The sequence below is a fragment of the Carcharhinus amblyrhynchos genome, chromosome 2 (assembly GCF_965287045.1).
Source record: "Carcharhinus amblyrhynchos chromosome 2, sCarAmb.v2.hapA, whole genome shotgun sequence".
Lineage (NCBI taxonomy): Eukaryota > Metazoa > Chordata > Chondrichthyes > Carcharhiniformes > Carcharhinidae > Carcharhinus > Carcharhinus amblyrhynchos.
Genome location: NC_137325.1, coordinates 22,688,435 through 22,710,743, shown reverse-complemented (window position 1 = coordinate 22,710,743; position 22,309 = coordinate 22,688,435). Strand labels below are relative to the sequence as shown.

Here is a 22,309-nt window from a genome sequence, read left to right as displayed (position 1 = left end):
TCACCCAAGGCCAGAATTGAACCCGCATCCTGGAGCTGTGAGGCAGCAATGCTAACCACTGTGCAATCCTATTGATTGATCAGTGTGATGCTGGATCCACATCCTGGAACTCCCTACCCTAGCAGAACTGTGAACGCACATTCATCACATAGTTTAAGAAGAAAGGTCACCACCAGCTCCTTCTCAATGACAACCAGAGACGGGCAATAAATATTGGCCTTGGCAACAACTCCGATATCCCCAAAATGCATTTTAAAAACTTTGGTCAATGGCCAAGTATTCATTTACTACTGAATGTCATGCTCATTGATGTGGTTTTATGGAGGCCTTCTGTAACACATTAACAACACAGCATCATATTTTTCTTTTAATTAAGCAGCCTGTGTGGAAGTCGGTTGGCGAGAGCGTAGTGCAGAACGATGATTCATTTCCCATATTGGCTGTGGTAGTTAATGGAAGCCCACTTCCTCGCCTTGCCTCCTGCTTGAGGTGCAGTGGTGCCCCACAAGCTATCTCTGTCCAACAGAGAAAGATGCCTATGGTCTCTCACGGATTATTGTTAATTACCTAAATGGCCTGTACAAATCTCTGAACTCGAGGTGCAGCCATTGTAAATTTACAACCCCTTTGTAAAGTTCATTAAGACGGCTACCTATTAGGTAGTGCAATATGTGGAGCACCAGGTTCTCGTTCAACTGCAATGGTGGGACATCACCCTGCACAGATTTTGGCTATGCTACTGTAAAGAGTGACCAGATCTGAGGGTAAGGGCCTTTCAGTGGAGAAATAGAGGGAAAAATAATTGAATCCCACCCCTGCCCCCCCCAAACACAGCGCCCTGGCGAGAGTTACATGTTTCACATGGAATTACTGTGTATTGCCATCCACCAGAATTTCAAAGTTGCTTGGCACATCACACTGCAAGATTGTTTGCTTGAAATTTATGCCAATGAATGGCCTTTCAGTGGTTCAAACTGAGTTTGAAGGTTTGAGAAACATGGCAGAGGGAACTCTTCCACTGGGAGCTTCATGTTGTGTCACGCATTCAACCCCCAGTCTCACCTCACATTCTGCAAACTTCATTCATGCTGCAAAACTGCAGAGGATTATTCCATATCCATCCATCACCTGGGATTAGAATCACAGAGTGGGAAAGCCAACCCTTTGTATTATTTGTCTGATTTTTGACATGAGTTTCATTCCCCATTGCCCTGCAAATTCTTCCTTTTCAAGTATGTATCCAATGTTTCTGAAAGCTACTACTGAATAAATTTTCATCTTAGTTTCAGGCAATGCATTCCAGATCAGAAATGGCTGCATAAAACAATTCTCCTCACCTCCCTGGTCCTTTTGTCAACTATTTTAAATCTGTGTCACTGATTACTAAATATTCCAGGAGTGGAAACAGTTTCTTTCTCGTCTACTTTGTCAAAACCATTCTTAAGATTTAATACCTTCAATAAATCCCTCCTTACCCTTTGCTCTAAATACAACAATCCCAGCTTTTCAGCTCTCTCCATAACTGAAGATCCTCATTACTGGTACTAGCCTAGCATCCCCTCTGTATTCTCTCCAACACCTTGACATCAGTCATTGAGTATTTTCAAGGCAGAGATGGACAGATTTCTAGACATTAAAGATATCAAGGGATTTCAGGATAATGTAGCAAAATGACATTATGGTAGAAAATCAGCCATGCTCTAGTTAAATGGAAAGCAAGCTTGACGGACTGAATGGTCTACTCCCGTTCCTATGTTCCTAAAGTGAATTGGACACAACACGTAGTAAATTTAACCAATGTTACAAATTGTGCAACCAATAGAACTTAAATACTTAGTCCTGGAAAACACATTCTACAAGCAACATGTTCAACCTATTCACTTGGATTAATAGTAACAAGACCCAAAAAACCATTAAAGCCATTCCCTCAATATGTCAGCATAAACAAGAGATCAAATCTGGGCAGAGTATAATACTGTTCCGTGATTGCCTTACAGAAGGCCTCAACAGAACATCACCGACAGGGGAAGGAATTCAGTAGAAAAGTTTAGCATAGCTTCCCTTCCTTTTCATAGGATGCTACAGTGCAGAAGGAGGCCATTCAGCCCATCGAGTCTGCACCAACCACAATCCTACCCAGGCCCTATCCCCATAACCCCATGCATTTACCCTAGCTAGCCCTCCCAATACTAAGGAGCAATTTAGCAAGGCCAATCCACCTGACCAGCGCATCTTTGGACCATGGGAGGAAACTGGAGCACCCGGAGGAAACTCACGCAGACACAGGAAGAATGTGCAAACTCCACATAGACAGTGACTCAAGCTGGGAATTGAACCTGGGTCCCTGGCACTCTGAGGCAGCCACTGCTAATCACTGTGCCACCACACCGCCTAGTGCTCCATTTTGTACTTCATCCCCCTGTTCCAGAAATTTATAATCTTCTATTGGTTAAGAAATTGAAGGAAACCCTTCTTCCTCCTCTATATAGAGTGACTAAATGAATATTTTTCACTAAATGCAAGAACAATATAGCTTAAAAAATTGAAAACTTTGGTGCACTTTTCAAATAATCTGAAAACTCTGCAGAGCTCTTTACGGATGTTCCACAAACCCTTGGGATCTGGGGAACTCTAGTTCAGAAACACTGCCCAGGATCCCACATGCTTTGTAAACTGACTGACTGACTTGTCCTTCCACTTTCAATGGAGATTATTGTGAACAAGTGCATGGTGCATCCTTGATGAAATTGTAAGTACCTACCCGCCAACATCAGGGCTCTGACACAATCTGTCTTCCCTTGCATTGCCGCTTTCATCAGTGCAGTGAATCCATGGACATTCCTCCTCTCAATGTCAATGCCGGGGAAGTAGTTCAGCAAGTAATTTGTGATGGTAATGTGCCCTGCGAGAAAAAAAATTGCAACGGTGCTTAGAGATTGTAAATCACAAAGAGACAGTCAAGTGCAAGAGAGTGGGTCTCCGTTTCCACCAACAAATCACACAATCAAATGTTCAGCAATAGCTGAGCAGTGGGGTTAGAAAAGAAGCCATTTGCTTCTGTAAATCTAAGTCCACCAGAGAATGGTGGGAGAGATATTGGCTGCAAAAAAAAAAATGACATGCATTTATGTAATTTTCACAAACACAGGCTGTCCTAAAGCACTTTGCGGCCAATTTAATACTTTACTAAGTGAGGAGTGAGGTCCCTGTTCTACCATGGAAACACAGCAGTCAATTTGTACAGCAAGGTCTCACAAAGGGCAGTGATAAGAACATAAGAAATAGGAGCAGGAGTAGGCCATTTAGCCCTTTGAGCCTGCCCCGCCATTCAATAAGATCATGGCTGATCTGTCGTGGCTCAGTTCCACTTTCCCGCCCTCTCCCCATAACCCTTAATCCCCTCACTTATCAAAAACCCATCAACCCGCGTCTTAAAAATATTTAGCGAGGCAGCCTCCACCACTTCAACGGGCAGAGAAATCCAGAAATTCACCACCCTTTGAGTGAAGAAGTTCCTCCTCAACTCCGTTCTAAACTGCCCCCCCTTTATCTTGAGGCTGTGCCCCCTAGTCCTACTGTCTTTTTTGAGCAGGAAGAGTCTCTCCACCTCTATCCTATCCATCCCATTCATCATCTTATATGTCTCAATGAGATCTCCCCTCATTCTTCTAAACTCTAACGAGTACAAGCCTAGTTTATTCAGCCTCTCCTCATAGCTCAACCCCCTCAACTCCGGCATCAGCCTAGTAAACCTCCTCTGCACTCCCTCCAAGGCCAAAATATCCTTGCGTAAGTGCAGCGACCAAAACTGCACACAGTACTCCAGCTGCGGCCTCACCAGTGCCTTATACAGCTGCAGCAAGACCTCCTTACTTTTATATTCAATCCCCCTCGCTATGAAGGCCAGCATCCCATTAGCCTTCCTGACCACCTGCAGGCTGGGTTTTTGCGACTCATGCACAAGGACCCCGAGGTCCCTCTGCACCGTCGCCTGCTGCAGTTTTTTGCCACGTAAGTAATAGTCCTTTCTACCATTATTCCTACCAAAGTGGACCACCTCGCACTTGCCAACATTAAATTCCATTTGCCATTTCCTGGCCCATTCGCCCAGTCTACCTAGATCCTTCTGCAGACGCTCCACACCCTCCGCGCAATTTGCCATTCCACCAATCTTGGTGTCATCAGCAAATTTCGACACCATACACTCGGTTCCCTCCTCCAGATCATCTATATAATAGATAACGGCCACATTATTTGCTCTCGCCATAGTTGATTGAGGAACAATTATTGATCAGGACACCAAGGATAACTCTCCTGCTCGTCCTCAAATTAGTACCTTGGAATTTATTATGTCCACCTGAGACCTATGACAGTGGGAGATGTACATAGTTCAATTTGGAAAGACAAATTTTACAGGGTTTATCATTTTCCATTCGTGAGTGAATGAAAGAAAAAATCCATTTTACAATTTGCCAGTTTATCACAGATATCAACAACATCGTAGAAAAATATCTTCCCCTGTTCCTCACGGGCATAGGTCTAGAAGAGTGCAATGATATCTGTATTTCAATCTTGTTAAAGGGGTGTAGGATAATCTGGTTCTAAAATTCTAATAGATGATAAACTAATTTAGTGTTAACATAATATAGTAAAGGTGCAGAGCATCTGAAGTTACAAAGGCACTGTTTGTGTAGAAACGCGTATAAACATCGTTAGAGAATTTAAACATGTGTTTTCATATATTCTGCATTAAAATGTATACCTTAGCCAACTACAGGCTGCCCCGAGGCATAATGGGATAATGCTGAATAAGATGAACCACATTCTTTAAGAACAATACAGCCACAGAGCACAGTCTTTATCCATATGGGTTGCAGACAGTACAAACTTCCCAGGCAATAGAATAAATAAAGTAATAAAAGTTTTGTGATAAAGGCAGTGGCAAAGAGAACTTTTGAACTCAATGGACTAACATAGAAGGTTGCCGGGAGACAGCAGGCGAAAACTTCCAGACTTTACAGACCTATGTATTCTCATGTTGCCAGTAGGTGGCATATTATTGGCCAAGATAAATGACACATACTAAAATGACTGGCTCATCCAGTTAGGATGAGCAGAGTAGGCGGATAAATGATGTTTTGTAATGTATAATTGTAATGCTGATTCCCATGCAATTTAGAATTGTTTAGGCTGCCCTGAAGTATTCTCCCGCAAGTGTGGACCAGGCTTGGGCAAACAAAGTACGTCTTCAACCAGAATTACTATCTTTGGGAGTTCTTTGTATTTGCTGAACTGTATTTAACAAAAGAGAAATCTCCATATAAAAGCCAGCATAATACTCAAGTCTCTGGAAAAACTCCTACAAATCTGATTCAAATTAAATTGTCAGGTTGGCATGGCAAGCTTTTGCCAATTTTGCCCAAACAGAAGGATTTAATCATTGAGCCCGTGTTCTTCAGTGCAGAGGCTCTCATGGTCATACAAATACAGTATTAATCACCTGACCTGAAGTGACCTGTGCAGCCTGGCCCAAGTATGTTTTTTCCTCCTGCTGTGGCTGCTGCAATTTAACTTGCTTTAAGTTCAATTAAAATTAGTCAAAATTCATCAATCGATCTGCCTTTGGCAATCAAGGACCTGTGACCAGCCGTCAGTTGAAGCCACACAATAGTGTCCTCTGCTGCAGTAATTGGTTAGTTGCAGACCGCTGTGACCTGCGATCAATCAATGCTGATTAAAAAGCAAGGCCAAGATCATTGAATGAATAATAGTCTAGTTCCTGGCAATTCCACTCCTATTTGTGATGCTGGAGGATGTAGTGTACCGGTCACAAATCAATTACGCTGTTGAACTGATTCATGGGGAATGTCACATTCAGACTAACGCTACAGAGTTTGTGCAGAAACTTAGGCGTAATTCATCCTTCGTAAACTTGGTGTGCAATAGCCAGCTCATTATGCCCACTGCATTCCTACCAGAAACCCCAACGTCACGTTGACTCTGTGAAATCTGTCTCCTGTTCGGGATGGCTTACTTACCGTTTCATCTGGTCAAATCATTTGGGCTGCAACTCACTGCCCCATCATAACTTGTTTCCTCTAATCCATCTCGGCGGGTGAATCTATCCTATTAAATTCTCCACCTGCGCCCCTTCCTGAGGGCCACACAGTGCTCACTGCCCTTGCGAGCCCAGTGGCTTTTCTCTGTTCCAGTGAGATGCATGTTGTGCTGGATGTTCAATCATCATAGCACAGAAATCAAAGCACTAGACATGTGTTACACAAGTCAAGGAGAAACATGCATCGTCTTTTCCATTTTTATACTGAGCCTCTTTATTTTTACACCCTATCTGATAAATTGATGCAAATCCTTTGTAGAGATGTAGAATTACATAAAGCAATAAATATATTTATATTTAGGGTGGCACGGCAGCACAGTGGTTCACACTGCTGCCTCACAGCACCAGAGACCCGGGTTCAATTCCGGCTCTGGGTGACTGTGTGGAGTTTTCGTGTTCTCCCCGTGTCTGCGTGGGTTTCCTCTGGGTGCTCTGGTTTCCTCCCATTTTTAGATTATAAAATATGTGGGTTAGGTTGATTGGCCATGGTAAATTGCTCTTTACTGTCAAGGGGGTCTAGCAAGGTAAATACACACAGTTACATTGATAGGGCCTGGGTGGCTTTGTTGTCAGTGCAGTCTTGATGTGTTGAATGGACTCTTTCTGCATTGTTGGGATTCTAAGTGATTTGCCAAAAGAATTGGGGTTCATAAGCAGAGTCCCGTATGCAGAATGTTATGATCTGGAACACAGTGCCAAACTGGCTGGCGTGATCAGGATCTACAGTAACTTTCAAAAGGGAACTGGATATGCTGTTGAGAAAGAAAAAATGTGCTGGACTATCAGGAATAATTTCAAGAAACCAACACAGCATGATGGGCTGAATGGCTTCTCACAGCACTATGTGATTCCACAATAGCTCTGGGTAGGTGAATGGGTATCAGAGAGGATGTTGACTATCCATCATACATTATAATGTATAGAACTAGTTATGGGGGAGTTATGTAGTGTCATGGGATCATTGCTTCTACATAAATAATGGGCACGACGTTAGCAAATGATAAATACTTTGGTTTCAATGGTAACAGCTTTTCTTCTGCTTTTACTCACTGCGGTGCGAGGCAGTTGAGGATTTTGTGGGTTATCTGCTAACTGTACAAATTTTCACCGTCCTTTCTGTATTTTGATTCTTTTGTAAACTGCCACTAAAAACTGGGAAGGAATGTGAAGTTGACAATTATGCTGAAAGAACCAGCAGGAGTACAAGTGATAACACTGGACTGCAGGCTAACGCTAATCCTGCAAATAGGTAGTGCTTCAGCAGTTGCTTTGAATATCTTTCTCTCTCTCTCTCTCTTCCCACCTGCCCACCCACCCACACAGGATAAGAAGTCAGAGTGAGTGTGTCGACCAGGGAAGGAAGTGAGGGTGAGGAGTACTGTAACCACATTCTGGGGTCTGGTGTTGTATTCTCAGTGACAAAGCCAAGATGCATTTACAGCATAAATCCAGTCTAATGTACAATTCAAAATAGGGTTGTCTACACTAGTCAGTCAATCTCCTACCTCACTGTGCAAGTGCAGGGTTGCAGGGTTAGAAATCAGGGGACAAAAATCCCCAATTTAAATTTATTCATTCTGTCCTGATTTTTACACTCGTCATTAATTCCTATGTGTACATTTATTGCCCATGCAACCACGTCACGTGTTAATTAAACTCTCTGACCCCTGGTGCTGCTGCAGTGTCACTGACAGGTTTTTCCAAAGCTGCAGAGCACTGAGCTAATTTATCCGCTTAGCTCAGATTTTCTACGACAATGTTAACTTTACCTTCGGGTAACAGAGTTCATAATATCTCAAAGCGATGGCTTTCTGCTGCAAAATTATCCAACATACTTTCAAATTCCTAATTGAAATTGCATTTAAATTGTGATCTATGGCACCTTTAAATCATATTGGAATGGATAAAGCACCACTAATGAATTCTATGCATGGGGATTTCAACAACAAGTGACTCAACAAGAGGAAATCTGCAGTGTGGCAAAGCTTTACCAATTTGCAACGGCTCAGCTGGGGGTTTGGGGATGCGGTAATGCATCAGCAGAATCATTAAGATGCTGCTCTTGTCATATCCAAACTGACTCACTCAAATCCAGATTCCAACTAATTCACTGGCCCCACTAGATCCACAAGGATCATTTCTTTTGAAAATTCTGCCACATTTCAGAGCCTCCAACCTTTATCTGGATGGATCTAATGAAGGCTCAGTACAACTGTACTTTGAAATGACATGTTGGCACAGTGGTTAGCACTGCTGCCTCATAACGCCAGGGACCTGGGTTCAATTCTGGCCTCTGTCTGTGTGGAGTTTGCACGTTCTCCCTGTGTCTGCATTGGCTTCCGCCGAGCGCTCCAGTTTCCTCCCACAGTCCAAAGACGTGTGGGTTAGGTTGATTGGCCATGCTAAATTGTTCCTGAGTGTCAGGGAATGACAGGGATAGGGCCTGGATGGGATTGTTGTTGGTGCTGGTTCGATGGGCTAAATGGCCTCCTTCTGCACTGTAGGGATTCAATGATTTTATAAAATGTCTTGCTCTGCATGGTTTATTAAGTGTGGCCTTTGCACGGTGGCACAGTGGTTAGCACTGCTGCCTCACAGCACCAAGGACCCAGATTCAATTCCGGCCTCGGCTCACTATCTGTGCGGAGTTGGCAATTTCTCCCCATGTCTGCGTGCGTTTCCTCTGGGTGCTCCAGTTTCCTCCCACAATCCAAAGATGTGCAGGTTAGGTGGATTGGCCATGCTAAATTGCCCATTACAGTCAAGAAGATTAGCAGGGTAAATATGTGGGGTTACAGGAATAGGGCCAGGGTGGGATTGTGGTCAGTACAGACTCAATGGGCTGAATAGCCTCCTTCTGTACTGTAGGGATTCTATGATTCTAAATTCTAAGTCCAGTAGTTCTCCAGAGATTCAAGCACAGAATCAAGGCTGAGACTCCAGCGCCGTGCTGAGGGAATGCGGTACGATTAAAGTCATTGTCCTTTGGATAAATCATTAAACTGTGGCCCTATCTATTCTTTTAGGTATATGTGAAAGATCTTAAGGCATTATTTTGAGCAGAGGAGTTCCAACTGTCCTAACCAATATTTATCTTGCAGGGTAAATACATGTGGTTACAAGTTGTTCTGTTAGAGAGTCGGTGTAGACGTAATGGGCCAAATGGCCTCCTTCTGCACTATAGGGATTCTATGATTACCACTTGGCTATTTATGAGCCTTGCTGTGTGGATGTTACATTTCCTACATTATAACAGTGATTAACATTTCAGGAGTACATAGAACATAGAACACTACAGCACAAACAGGCCCTTTGGCCCACAAGTTGCGCCGATCACATCAATACCTACCAATCCATAGACCTATCTATAACCCCCAATCCCATTAAATCCCATATACTCATCCAGAAGTCTTTTAAAAGACCCCAGCGAGTTCGCCTCCACCACCGCTGACGGCAGCCGATTCCGTTCACTCACCACCCTCTGAGTGAAAAACTTACCCCTAACATCACCTCTGTACTTGCTTCCCAGCACCTTAAATCTGTGTCCTCTCGTAGCGACCATTTCAACCCGGGGAAATAGCCTCTGAGAATCCACCCTATCTATTCCTCTCAACATTTTATAAACCTCTATCAGGTCGCCTCTCAACCTTCGTCTCTCCAGGGAGAAGAGTCCCAGCTCCCTCAACCTATCTTCATAAGGCATGCCTCCCAATCCAGGCAACATCCTTGTAAATCTCCTCTGTACCCTTTCAATAGCTTCTACGAGTACTTCATTGTCTGTTCAGTATTTTCGGATAAAAGATGCTGGATAAATGCAATTCTCTTTTTCTTTGAATGTTACTGGGTTTTGTTAGATGCAAGGTGCGTAATTCAAATAAGGTGTAGTTTTTGTTTTGCAGCTTGGTGCCTGTGTTTAGCTGATATCTGTGTTATGTTCCTTTCGGTTTCCCCTGTCTACCTTTAAATGCCTGTAAGGTACAGTTTTAAATTCAAAGTTTATCTATTAGTGCCACAAGGAGGCTTATACTGCAACGAAGTTACTGTGGAAATTCTCTAGTGGCCACACTCCGGCGTCTGTTCGGGTACACTGAGGGAGAATTTAGCAGGGCCAGTGCACCTAACTAGCACGCCTTTCGGACTGTCGGAGAAAACCGGAGCACTTGGAGGAAACATAAGAACATAAGAAATAGGAGCAGGAGTAGGCCATCTAGCCCTTCGAACCTGCCCTGCCATTCATGACTGATTTGAAGTGGATCAGTTCCACTTTCCCACTTTCTCCCCATAACCCTTAATTCCCTTGTCTGTCAAAAACCTATCTACCCGTGACTTAAATATATTTAGCGAGGTAGCCTCCACCACTTCAGCAGGCAGAGAATTCCAGAGATTCACCACCCTTTGAGTGAAGAAGTCCCTCCTCAACTCCATTCTAAACTGCACCCCCCTTATCTTGAGGCTGTGCCCTCTAGTCCTGCTGTCCTTTCTAAGCGGGAAGAATCTTCTACCTCTACCCTATCCGTCCCTTTCATTATCTTATACGTCTCTATAAGATCCCCCCTCATCCTTCTAAACTCCAACGAGTACAGACCCAGTCTATTTAGACCCACACAGACACGGGGAGGCATGCAGATACCTCACTGTGAACTAAGCTGGGAATCGAACCCAGGAACCTGGCACTGTGAGGCAGCAGCGCTAACCACTGTGCTGCTCTAAAACCTGTATAACACAAGCCACAATTACAGCTTGAACATATACTAAGATGCTAGCAAGAGATATGAGCTCAAGAGTCACATGATTTCCATTGGCCAGTTACTCTGCTCAAAAACAACGCTGACAATGGGGATATCTGGTTACCATTGATCCTAAGCGCAGTTAGGAGTGAGAAACAAAATGCTGGCTTTGCCAGCGACGCTCACATCCCAGAGAACATTTTTAAAGGTGACCTAGAAGGGTACACAACGATTATTTTAACTGAGATCATTGAGTAAGTTAACTGATCCCAGCAAAAATTCTGTGTTGCCTCCCACAGCTGCGATTGCTGATTTGTTTCCCCTGATAGGAATCTTCCTGTCTTGTAAGAATGCCAGATTGGAACTGTGTGCACGTGTGTGCTTTTAACCTTGTCCCCACACTCACACAAATCCCAAGCGGTATTGTTTAACTTTGTTTCCTCGCTTCATTCACACAAAGAGTACTTTCTCTGGAAGAAGCTTTCCTTGTTTATTTTTCTCCCTTGTATCAAATTAGCGTCGTAGCTTTCTCACATCACAAACTGTTTGGCACGGATTAAAATACCCTATGCAGTGTTGGGGGACAGTTGCTGCTTTTTGGTTGAGATGTTAAACCATACGCCAGCAATCCCATGAATACGGGTGCCCCGATTGGCAACACAGGAATCAGACACCCTCCACCACACAGAGAGACCCCATCGCCTCCTCCCATGGATACTTGAGACCCCTCTCAGGGACACAAGGAACTCCCCACCTCATTCGTGGAACTCTCCAGAGGGCAGCCCAGGCAATGTCAAGGGACGGTGCCAAAGCTGACAAGGGAACAATGCTAGAGTACTGCCCTAGCATGCCCCTGACATCCGGTGGGGGTGGGGGGGGGGGGGGGGGGTGCTATATTCCCTGTGCACTTCAATGAGTCCTCTTTAGCTGGTTCCCATTTTTAAAAAGTAGTCATAGACCTCACCAGCATGACATCATGCTGGCAAAGGGACAATTCCAAATGTAGGGGATCAATATGGTTGGGATGCCCACTAATTATATTGAAAGGTTCAATACGACCTTCGTAGATTGGAACCATGTTACATTATTGGCCGGGGATACAGAGGTATGGGACATTCTTGTTTTCTAAGTCTCTTGCACTCGTGGTGGCACAAAATCTCAGCAAAGTTTATACTTTTTCATGTCCATTTTAAAGACATGGCTCCTAAGTGATACTGGGTGAATGGATACATGGGGCATAATGGAGGCATGAGTATATGAGAAGGCATGAAGGGAGCATGGGAAGGTTATGTGGGCTGGTGATGGGTGAGGGTTTGAGGGCCTGACCTTGGGCTAATGTCTCAGGAAAAAGAGAGGTGGGCCACACCACCATAGGCCTGCCTCCAGAGGCAATGGGGCCCAACTCCACCCCATCCCCTTCTTCTCAGGGCAAAAATACAGCGGAAGGTAACCGATTTACCATGGAAGTTTCCCCTAAATAGAAAATGAGAATCTTGATTGTTTTAAGAGCATTGGAATTGACTAAGTCAACACAACACACTTGAAGCAATTGAACTCAGCACAAGGCTCAAGGGGCATTGCTACAGCTCGAGAAGGAAACTGAAATTTGGAAATTAAAACCTGTCAAGTTTAAGACGACAGTTGAAAGAATGGGCACCATCCTTTCAGGAAGGGTACCTAACTTTGAAGTAGGGTTCCCTGCTTTGAAATCTAGCAGCAGTAAGTACCGCACTCAAGAAACATATTATCCAGTCCCTTTACTCTGGAAATGAACTCCACATAGTTACAACCTCAGGCCAAAATTTTGTCTGGGTTTGGAGATGCATTTTGGTACAAAAAAAAATCCAGACTTAGATTCAGTTTTTGGAGGAAATCAGACCTTCTTCTGCACTCCTGACCCCATACCATTTTCACGTGGCCATTTTTGCATCATCTATTTTTATTTCAGATTTTGATCTTGAGGTATTTTGTTCTCATCATAATACTGCAGACTGGCCTTGGCAAGGCCCTATACAGCAGCAGTAAAACTTCCCTACTTTTACACTCCATTCCTCTTACAATAAATGTCCACATTCCCTTTGGCTTCCTGCACCTGCATGCTAACTTTGTGTGATTCGTGTACCAGGACACCCAAATCCTTCTGTATCACCAAGTTCTACAATCTCTTTCCATTTAAATAATACACTGCTTTTCAGTTCTTTCCACCAAACTTTGCCTACTCACTTAACCTGACTGTATCACTTTGCTGACTTTCTACCTCCATGTGACAACTTACTTTCCTTCCTATCTTGGTGCCCTCAGCAAATTTAGCTACCATACATTTCGACCCTTCATCCAAGTCATTGATATAGATTGTAAACAGTGGAGGAGCCAGCACTGATCCCTGTAGCATTCCATTAGTTACAACTCATCAATCCAAAAAAGACTAATTTATCCCTGCTTCCTATTAGCTAATCTTTTATCCATGTGATATGAAGAGCTGACGGTGTGCTATTTTTCCCAGATCCAAAGACCCAGGGTAATACTTTGCAGATCTGGGTTCAAATCCTACCTTTATTTTTATTCATTCATGGAACATGGGCATTGCTGGTTGGCCAGCGTTTGTTGCCTATCCCTAATTGCCCTTGGTACAGACAGGCTTGCTAGGCCATTTTAGAGGGCAGTTGAGAGTCAACTACATTGCCATGGCTCTGAAGTCCCATGTAGGCCAGACCAAGTAAGGACAGCAGATTTCCTTCCCTAAAAGGCATTAGTGAGCCAGCTGGTCTTTTTCGACAATGGTTTCATGGTCATCTGTAAATTCTTAATTCCAGATTTTTTTCTATTGAATTCAAATTTCACCATCTGCTGCGGCGGGATTCGAACCTGGATCCCCAGAACATCCACTGAGTTTCTGCATTAATAGTCTAGCAATAATACCTATAGGCCAACACCTGGTTTGAATTTGAATTCAATTAAAAAAAAAGCTAGAATCATTGGCAGATTTATTTTTTTACAATGATTGACATTCTTACCTCATATGACCTACATGAATCTCGATGCACAGAAGTGTGGCCGACTCTGAAATGCCCTCAGAAATGGCAAGCCATTGAGTTCAAGGGCAATTAGGGGTTGGGCACTACCTGTGACATCCACGTTCCATGAATGAACAAAAAAGTATGTTCTCCCTTCATCATAAGGTATCTTGTGGTGTGATACCTTATAAAATTCCTTTTATAAAGCAAAGTAAACCCCTTTTTCCACCTTGAATCTTACTTCGTCAAAAAATTATAACTCAATTTTTCTTTCATAAAGCCACATTGTGACTGAGAATCCTGCTTAACAATGGGGGCACTTTATGTCAGATGTTAGGCTAACTGGCCTTTGTTTCCTGCTTTCTGCATTCACTGTTTCTTGATCAAAGAATTTTTTTAGCTATTTTGCAATCCACTGGGACAATTTCAAAATCTAATGAATTTTGGAAGATTATAACCAAAGCTAACTGCTATCTATGTCGCCACCGTTTTTAAAGAGTTTTTGATGCAGGCCCTGGAGATGTTTGGTCTAATAATTTGCTAGTATTTTTTTCCTGGTGATTGTGATTATTTTAAGTTCATCCCTTCCTATTGCCTCTTGATTATCAAGTATCTCTGGGATGTTTTCAAAGTCTTCCACCATGAAGACAGGCACAAAATACCTGATCAATGCCTCTGCCATTTCTTTGCTCTGACGAAGAATCTGCAGCAAGGGAAGAACAGAAATGGCACATTTACAAGGATCTGTATTTGAAATACAGTTAAAAGGGGCAGAAAGATAAAGATAGGGTTAAAGCTGGAATTATAATTTGGACAATTCCACTGCCAGACTTCAATTTTGTCAAAGCCAACAAGACTATTTAACGAGATTTATTAAAGGAGTCAAATTAAATGAGTCTCTGGGGAATCTGACAGTCCAGAGAATGCCACGTGAGGGCTGAATTGATTTGAGTGGGGAAAAGATCCAAAATACCAGAGGCTAGCAAACGTTGGAACTGCACGTTGCCACAATTGTGCAGGGAGCGATGTGAATGTTTGTAATCACGAGATATTTGCCATATCTACTATTCCATGTGTAATTTATAGTTCATGCTGACTACAATTTGCCTGTTAATTCATGTGTAATTTACATTAATTTAACACAAATCGGAATCAAAGGTTACCAGATGTAAAATCCTGTTGGTAATTCCTTCATTTGGTAAATTTGGTTATTTAGTTATGGTTCCTTATGAAAAAACGCTTTAATTGCAGTAAAACATTGCAAGGATTTCCAAAGGAACATAATCAAAGAAAAACTGATATTGGGCCAAAGAAAAAGATATTTGGACAAGTGGCAAAATGCTTGTTCAAAGTGGCAAGCTCCAAGCAGCATCTTAACGGAGAAAAGAGAAACGGGGAGGTTTAGGGAGAATATACCAGAATTTGAGTTGTAAATGGCTGAAAGCACAGCTGACAATGGGGCAGAGGAATTGGGAAATGGGCAAGGAGCTGAGTTGGAGGATCACAGACATTTCAGTGAGTTGTAGAGCTGGAGCAGCTTATAAAGTTAGAGAAGGGGTGAGTATTTGAAAACAAGGCCTACTTAAGAAATGCTGTCAGATATTAAGCTTTTCTTATTTTTTCATGGGGATGCATTTGTTGCCCATCCTTAATTGCCTTTGAACTGAGTGAATTGCTTGGCTATTTTTCAGAGGACAGTTGAGAGTCATTGCTGTGGGTCTGGAGTCACATGTAGGCCAGACCAGGTAAGGATGGTAGATTTCCTCCCTTAAGAGACATTAGTGAACCAATGAGTTTTTTTATGACATTCAACAATGGTTTCACAGTCATCATTGGATTTTTGATTCCAGTTTTCAAAAAAAAAATTGAATTCAAATCTGCTGTGGTGGGAACTGAACCCAGGTCTTCAAAGCAGTATCCTGGTCTTTAGATTCCTGGTCCACTGACAATATCACTATGCCACTGCCTCCCCAGCTAAGTGCAAAATAGAGGAGTGACACAAAACAGCACAAACTGGTGCTCATAGTGTGAGTGGGGTGACCTGATTGAGCTCTCCTATACTCAGCTTGTTACAGTGTGTGAGCACTGAGGAATGACCTCTCCTATACTCAGCTTGTTCCTACCAGGTCACCACCTGTAAAGCAACATGTCACTTCCATTTCTCCAACAGCACGATCTGTTAGGTAATAATTACAAACAGTGCACTTGCTTGAATTAATCATTGGAATTGTTATAAGGAATCACTGATCACGAACCACCTCCATCATCACAGGAGAGAGAACCAAATAGACTTCAGTGCAAATTAATCATCTTAACTCAAAGCTTTTAACTAAAAGCCTTTTGGTTGTGTGTCAAGGCCATTACTCTTCCTGTTAAGTGCTGAGGTCTTGGATAAATTCCTCTTTATTGCTGTGGCTGCAATGCTACGGTGTAGTGACCCACCCTCTAGCTGAATTACTGTCTTACTTTTCAGAGTGCCTTGAGGAACTGGCTTTGTTACCCCACGGAGCAGTCTAAAACCAGATGGGTAGGGTGGACATGGTGACGTCAGCATTTGCCCTGACATTCAGAATGCTTTCACATTGGCAAAACAAAATTGTGTCAGAGAGGAAGCAGCCCTCAAATGGTTTTCCCACGGTACTTTCTGGACGTGCCTTTTCTAAAATATTCAAATACTCAGGGATGACGATTTATTTTTTTTTAATGTGTCAGCATTTCACAAGAATAACAAAAGACAGCTTTGTCCCCTAAACCACAATGAGATGTCGTCACAGTCAAACAAATGGATGGTTTAGGAGGAGGAACTGGAGCCACTCAGAGGCAACAGGTCAGTTGCGTGCTGGGAGTGGAGACAGCCATTTTAGAAGCGTGCAAGTGGTAAGAGTCACGAAGTACAAAACAAAATGGGGTGGGAGGGAGATCCTCTTTCAAACACACGATTCAGCCAATTGAAATATGGGATTGTAGTGGAATTTTCTTTTATTTGTTTATGGGATGTAGGTGTTGCTCGGCCTGCATTTATTGTCCATCCATGGGGGCATTTAAGAATTAACCACATTGCTCTGGATCTGAAGTCATGTGTAGGCCAGACCAGGTAAGGACTGCAGATTTCCTTCCCTAAAGAACATTAATCAGATAGGCTTTAATACAACAATCAACAATGGTTTCATGGTCATCATTAGACTTCGTAATTCCAGATTTTTCTTAGTGAATTCAAATTTCACCATTTGCCGTGGTGGGATTTGAATCCGGGTGCCCACTGCATGACCCCTGGGTCTCTGGATTACTATCCAGCGACAATACCACTAAGCCACCGCCTCTCCAAGCGCCTTCTCCTTCCTCAACTGCTGGAGAGAAGCAAGGTGGAAAATAAATTTTAAATGGAGGGGTGAGGCAGAAGCATTGAGGCGGAATTTACTCAAAATAATAAATGTAGTGGATATTCCAGTGCTTACCTGCTTGCGCCGCAACAATCAGAGCTGTATTTCCCTCTTTGTCTTGCCAGTTAACATCAAGATCAGAGCACTCAGCCAAGAGGAAGACAATATCCATGAACCCCTGGTAACAAGCCACCAACAGCCCAGTCTGGAAACAGAATCCACACAGCAGTTTGAGAGAGAGTTTGGGGTAGCACAAATCAGAAATCACCAATAAACCAAGACGAGCAAATTTCTGCCATATAAATGCACTGATATGGAGGAAATGTCAATAAATAGTGAAAAAAACTGGGAATTGCTGAGAAGTAGATGGAAAGGGGAAGGGAGAAATGAAATAGCTGCAAGGTTGATTGAGCAAATGAAGCATTTGTAAATACTTAAGTCGTCTCAGTGATTACCTGTTCACAAAAAGTACTGCCGACTAACAAAGGTGAAGGGGTCAAATATGTGTAAGATTGTAAAGATCACAGAATCTCCAAACAAGGTCATTCTCAGCAACAAATGGACTACATATTGTTGGCATATTGAGGATTGCGGTTACGGGAAGAAAGCAGGAAAGTATTCCAATTTAACACCAGTGATCAAAACCAGGATCAAGAAGAAAATAATCACAAAAAGCAATATCCCACAGATGTTGGGAATCTGAAATAAAACAGGGGAGAAGAACACTTCCTGGGAGCACTAAAAAGTCAGGCAAGCAAGCGTCTGTGGAATGAGGGAGAGTAGGGTCAAATACTCCATGACCTTTGGTCAGAAACAGGAGACGTTGCAGACAAACAGATGATAAAGAGGAACAGAGCCAGGGAATAAAGGGGAAAGAAGCAGAGGAGAGATAAGAGAGATGTCAGGAAGCAAACAACCATTTGATAAAATAATAGCTGACAGTGCAAGACAAGGGAGGTGAGAATGAGAAAAAATATACAAAAACAAAAGGTGCTAGAAAGATATAAACTAAAAGCAGGAGTAGGCCATCCGGCACTTTGAGCCCGTTCAGCATGATCATGGCTAATCATCAGATTTGATACCCTTTCCTCCCTTGATCCCTTTAGCCCCAAGAGCTATATCTAATTTGTTCTTGAAATCACACAATATTTTTGGCCTCAAATACATTCAGTGGTAATGAATTCCACACATGCACCACCCTCTGGGTGAATTTCTCCTCACCCAAGTTATAAAAGGTTTATCCCCTATCCTCAAACTATGACCCTTTGCTCTGGACTCCCTCCATCGGGAACACCCTATTAGAATTTTATAAGTTTCTAGGAGATCTCCTCTCACTCTTCTAAACTCCAGTGAATATAATCCTAATCGACTTAGTCTCTCCTCATATGACAGTCCTGCCATCCCAGAAATCAGCCTGGCAAACCTCCTCTGTACTCCCTCAAGAACATCCTTCCTCAGATAAAGACACCAAAACTGCACACAATATTCCAGGTTTGGCTTCACCAATACCCTACACGATTGCAGTAAACATCCCTGTGCCTATTTTTAAAGGGGCAGATTCTTGTCAATTCTAAATTGTGAACTGTAAAACAAAAAAATGTCTTGTCACAATGTCATTAGGAAAGCTTAAAATGATTATCTGACTGCTCACCTACATGGTTGACCCTGTTACACTGAGCATTATTTAAAATGAACAATCACTTGACTATTCGTGAGCATAGCAGTTCATTAAAAATGGTGGTTTTATTGACACAGATTGGGCCATTCTTATTGGCTTTGCAGTTTTTGCACCATGACCCATAATAGGGTGAATCAATACCTCCCCGACAGATAACGCGCACAAGTCAAATCCATAATAAACCTCCACATTCAGAATCAATGACTAAAGTTTATTATTCAGAGGGTTCTAGACATGCATCCATCACACTTTGATGCAGATTCTTCCTGTTGGTCATTTATTATTATGTAATATCAAAGGACAGTTCATTATGCTTTTCCATGAGCTAGCAGAAACTTGGCAGGAAATGCTTTAAACCGCTGGATGTTTCACTGCAAATGTTTCTAATTATTTATTGTAGATTTTCCCAGCTCTTCCACCAATGCCTAGGCATATCTCAGCAATGGCAGTTCTTGCCAATGAGAGATTAGATGATGAGGGATTGTTCTCAGGAGTCCCTCTGAGCCCATGCTGTCTCTCTGTGGAGTAATCCCCTCAATGCGGTCCTCCCAATCTATCCTTGTATTCCTATAAGCCCATTTCTCTCAAATTCCCATCCAATTTCCTTGTGAAATCAATGGTAGTCTCTGTTTCCAGCGCCCTCACAGGCTGTGGCCCAGGTCATTACAACTCACTGTGTGAAAAGTTCTTCCTCACATCCCTCCTGTATCTCTTGCCCAAAACCTGTGATCCCCAAGCCTTGCGACATCAGCTAATGAGAAAAGCTTTCATTCGGTCTATCTCATCTAAATCTCCATAATCCTTTTCTTGATTTGATTTATTATTGTCACATATATTGGGATATTGAAAAGTATTGTTTCTTGTGCGTATGCAGTCAAAACATACCATCACAGAGCACATAGGGGAGAAGGAAAGGAGAGGGTGTAGGATATAGTGCTGCAGGTACAAGTAAGGGTGAAGAGAAAGATCAGCTTGATATACGATAGGACCATTCAAAAGTCTGATGGCAGCAGAGAAGAAGCTTTTTTGAGTCTCTTGTAGAATTATAGAAACACTACAACACAGAAAGAGGCCAATCAGCCCATTGAGTCTGCACTGACCACAATCCCACCCAGGCCCTACACCCATATCCCTATTTATTCACTGATCCCTCTAACCTACGTACCTCAGGACACTAAGGGCAATGTGAGCATGGCGAATCAACCTAACCTGCACATCTTTGGACTGCAGGAGGAAACCAGAACACCCAGAGGAAATCCACGCAGACACCAGGAGAATGTGCAAACTCCACACAGTGACCCAAGCCGGGAATTGAACCCAGGTCTCTGGAGTGTGAAGCAGCAGTGCTAACCACTGTGCTACCATGCCACCCACGTGGTACGTACTTTCAGACTTTTATATCTTTTTCGCAACGGAAGATGTGCACATCTGCTGTAGACAGCGGGCAGCGTCAGAGCGGGCAGCGGAGTGAGAGGGAAGCTGAGTGAGCTGCAAGGGCTTAGGATCAAAGGGCTTGGGAGAAAAGGGCCAGGTAAGTTTGACTTGTAAACTGTGTTTACTAATTACTAAGGGGCAACAATGGAGGGGCATGTGATGTGCTGTTTCTATACGATATGGGAGCTGGTGGACCCCAGGGTCCTTCCCAGTGACCATGTCTGCAGTAAGTGCTGGTTGCTGAAGGAGCTCCAGCTCATAGATGAGCTGGCCTCTGAGCTTCAGACACTGAGGCTCATCAGGGGGAGGGAGAATGCCATTGATAATGGGGTGCAAGAGACATCCACACCCCCTGGACTGGCTCACTCTAAGGGTCAGGAACAAGAGGGGGCTGCTGAGGGGAGGAAGGAGGGTGGGGACCGGAGGAAGGAGGGTGAGGACCGAATGCCTCAGCCTCTCAATCTGCATAACAGGTTTGAGGTTCTTACTTCCAGTGTGGACAAGAATGAGGGCTGTGAGGTTGATGAGCAAACTGCACACGGTACAGTGATGCAGACACAGGACATAGACAAAGAGAAGGTAAAAAGGAATGTAGTGGTAATTGGGGTAGTATGGTTAAGGGTATAGACGCTGTCTTTTGTCACAATGATAAAGAGCACAGAAGGGTGTGTTGTCTGCCTGGTGCTCGGGTCCAGGATGTCGCATCTGGGCTGCAGAGGAACCTGAAGTGGGAGGGTGAGAATCCGGTCGTTGTGGTGCCAACGACATAGACAAAATGCGAACTGAGGATCTGGAGAGGAAGTATGAAAAGATGGGAATGGAATTAAAAAGCAGAACCGACAAGGTGGTTATCTCTGGATTACTACCTGAACTGCGTGCAGATGGGCATAGGATAGATAGGATTAAAAGAGGTGAATGGGTGGCTCAGGGATTGGTGTGGGAGGAATAGTTTTGAATTTATGGGGCATTGGCACCAGTATTGGGGCAGGTGGGACCTGTTCAGGTGGGATGGTGTTGGTCTGAACCGTGCTGGGACCAGAGTCCTGGCGAATCGTATAACTAGGACTGTAGATAGGGCTTTAAACTAATTTGGGGGGGGGGGGGGAACGGTGTGAGGGTAGGTGAAATTACAGGGTCTAAGTAAAGGAGAGGGTACAGGTACGGGAAGAGGTCAAGGATGTCCCAATAATAAAGGGAGTAGGGGGCATGAGTAAGGTTGGTAGCGTTCCTTCAAATAGGGTCCATGTGAAGGCTGGGATGAAGACACTTTATCAGAATGCACGAAGCGTTCGGAACAAAGTGAATGAGCTGGTGGCGCAGATCAGCACAAATGGATATGATCTGGTGGCCATTACAGAGAAAAAAAATTACAGTTTTTGGTAGGCAAGGGAATTAAGGGTTATGGGGAGAAAGCGGGAAAGTGGAACTGAGCCACTTCAGATCAGTCATGATCTTATTGAATGGCGGGGCAGGCTCGAAGGGCTAGATGGCCTACTCCTGCTCCTATTTCTTATGTTCTTATGTTCACAGGGCCCTTGATTATGCTGGCTGCTTTCCAGAGGCAGTTGGAAGTGTAGATGGAGTCAATGGATGAGAGGATTGTTTGTGTGTTGGACTGGGCATTGCTCACAACCTTTTGTAGTTTCTTGCAGTCTTCATCAGAGCAGGAGATGTAAGGAGCAGAACGTGGAATCGTTGTGGGTGGAGATTAGGAACAGCAAAGGGAGGAAGACGCTGGTGGGTGTCGTCTATAGGCCCCCGAATAATGATCTGGAGGTGGGGCGGGCTGTTAACGCGCAAATAAGTGCGGCGTGCAGGAATGGGACGGCCGTAGTTATGGGGGATTTCAATCTGCATGTTGATTGGTCGACCCATGTTGGACACGGTCGGCTCGAGGAGGAGTTCTTGGAATGCTGCCGGGATAATTTCCTTGAACAGTGTGTGTTGGAGCCGACGAG

At 43.6% G+C, this 22,309-nt stretch overlaps 1 protein-coding gene across 1 annotated transcript in view; it reads right to left on the bottom strand.

The window, feature by feature from the left end:
* Positions 1-22,309, bottom strand: part of LOC145353100 (ankyrin repeat domain-containing protein 33B-like) — a 51,600-nt gene that overhangs the window by 6,663 nt on the left and 22,628 nt on the right. Inside the window, exons 2-3 of the mRNA XM_080203467.1 lie at positions 17,315-17,444; positions 2,762-2,902 (exon numbers count right to left, since the gene is read on the bottom strand). Of these exons, the coding sequence (XP_080059593.1) occupies positions 2,762-2,902; positions 17,315-17,444 (271 nt within the window). The remainder of the gene's footprint in view (positions 1-2,761; positions 2,903-17,314; positions 17,445-22,309) is intronic.